Consider the following 725-nt stretch of genomic DNA (forward strand, 5'->3'; position numbering starts at 1 on the left):
ACCAGTTAGAACCAGTCAGGTCCAGTCAGGACCAGTCAGGACCAGTCAGGTCCAGTCAGGACCAGTCAGGTCCAGTCAGGTCCAGTCAGGTCAGTCAGTCCAGTCAGGTCCAGTCAGGTCAGTCAGTCAGTCCAGTCAGAACCAGTTAGGTCCAGTCAGAACCAGTCAGAACCAGTCAGGATCAGTCAGAACCAGTCAGAACCAGTCAGGTCCAGTCAGGTCAGTCAGTCAGTCCAGTCAGAACCAGTTAGGTCCAGTCAGAACCAGTCAGGTACAGTCAGAACCAGTCAGAACCAGTCAGGATCAGTCAGAACCAGTCAGAACCAGTCAGGTCCAGTCAGGTCCAGTCGGGTCTGACTGAGTTTTAATGATTCAGGTGAAGCTAAACGCCTCGGAGCCCAAATGTTTCCTGGTTCTTGAAGTCCGGGAGAAGAACCTGGTTCTGGTTCTGTTCTGACTTCAGGCCTGTGTTCTGGTTCCAGCTTCAGCCCGGACCGCCGCCTGCTGGCCGTCGGGTCGGTGGAGAACACGGTGGACGTTTACGACATGAGTGGTGGACCGGTTCTGCCCCGGCTGGTATACTGCAGCGACATTCCTGCTTTCATCCTGCAGCTGGACTTCTCAGCGGACAGCGGCTACATCCAGGTACCAGCAGAACCCTGCAGACGGGTCGGGTTTGACATCCAGGTACCAGCAGAACCCTGCAGACGGGTCAGGTTTTACAT

The 725-nt window shown here is 55.3% G+C and overlaps 1 protein-coding gene across 1 annotated transcript in view; it reads left to right on the forward strand.

Moving 5' to 3' along the window:
* LOC103155362 (echinoderm microtubule-associated protein-like 6) overlaps nucleotides 1-725 on the forward strand; it is a 51,265-nt gene that overhangs the window by 44,727 nt on the left and 5,813 nt on the right. The window contains exon 37 of the mRNA XM_016663461.1: nucleotides 483-645. Within this exon, the coding sequence (XP_016518947.1) occupies nucleotides 483-645 (163 nt within the window). The remainder of the gene's footprint in view (nucleotides 1-482; nucleotides 646-725) is intronic.

The sequence above is a fragment of the Poecilia formosa genome, unplaced genomic scaffold (assembly GCF_000485575.1).
Source record: "Poecilia formosa unplaced genomic scaffold, Poecilia_formosa-5.1.2 Scaffold422, whole genome shotgun sequence".
Taxonomy (NCBI): domain Eukaryota; kingdom Metazoa; phylum Chordata; class Actinopteri; order Cyprinodontiformes; family Poeciliidae; genus Poecilia; species Poecilia formosa.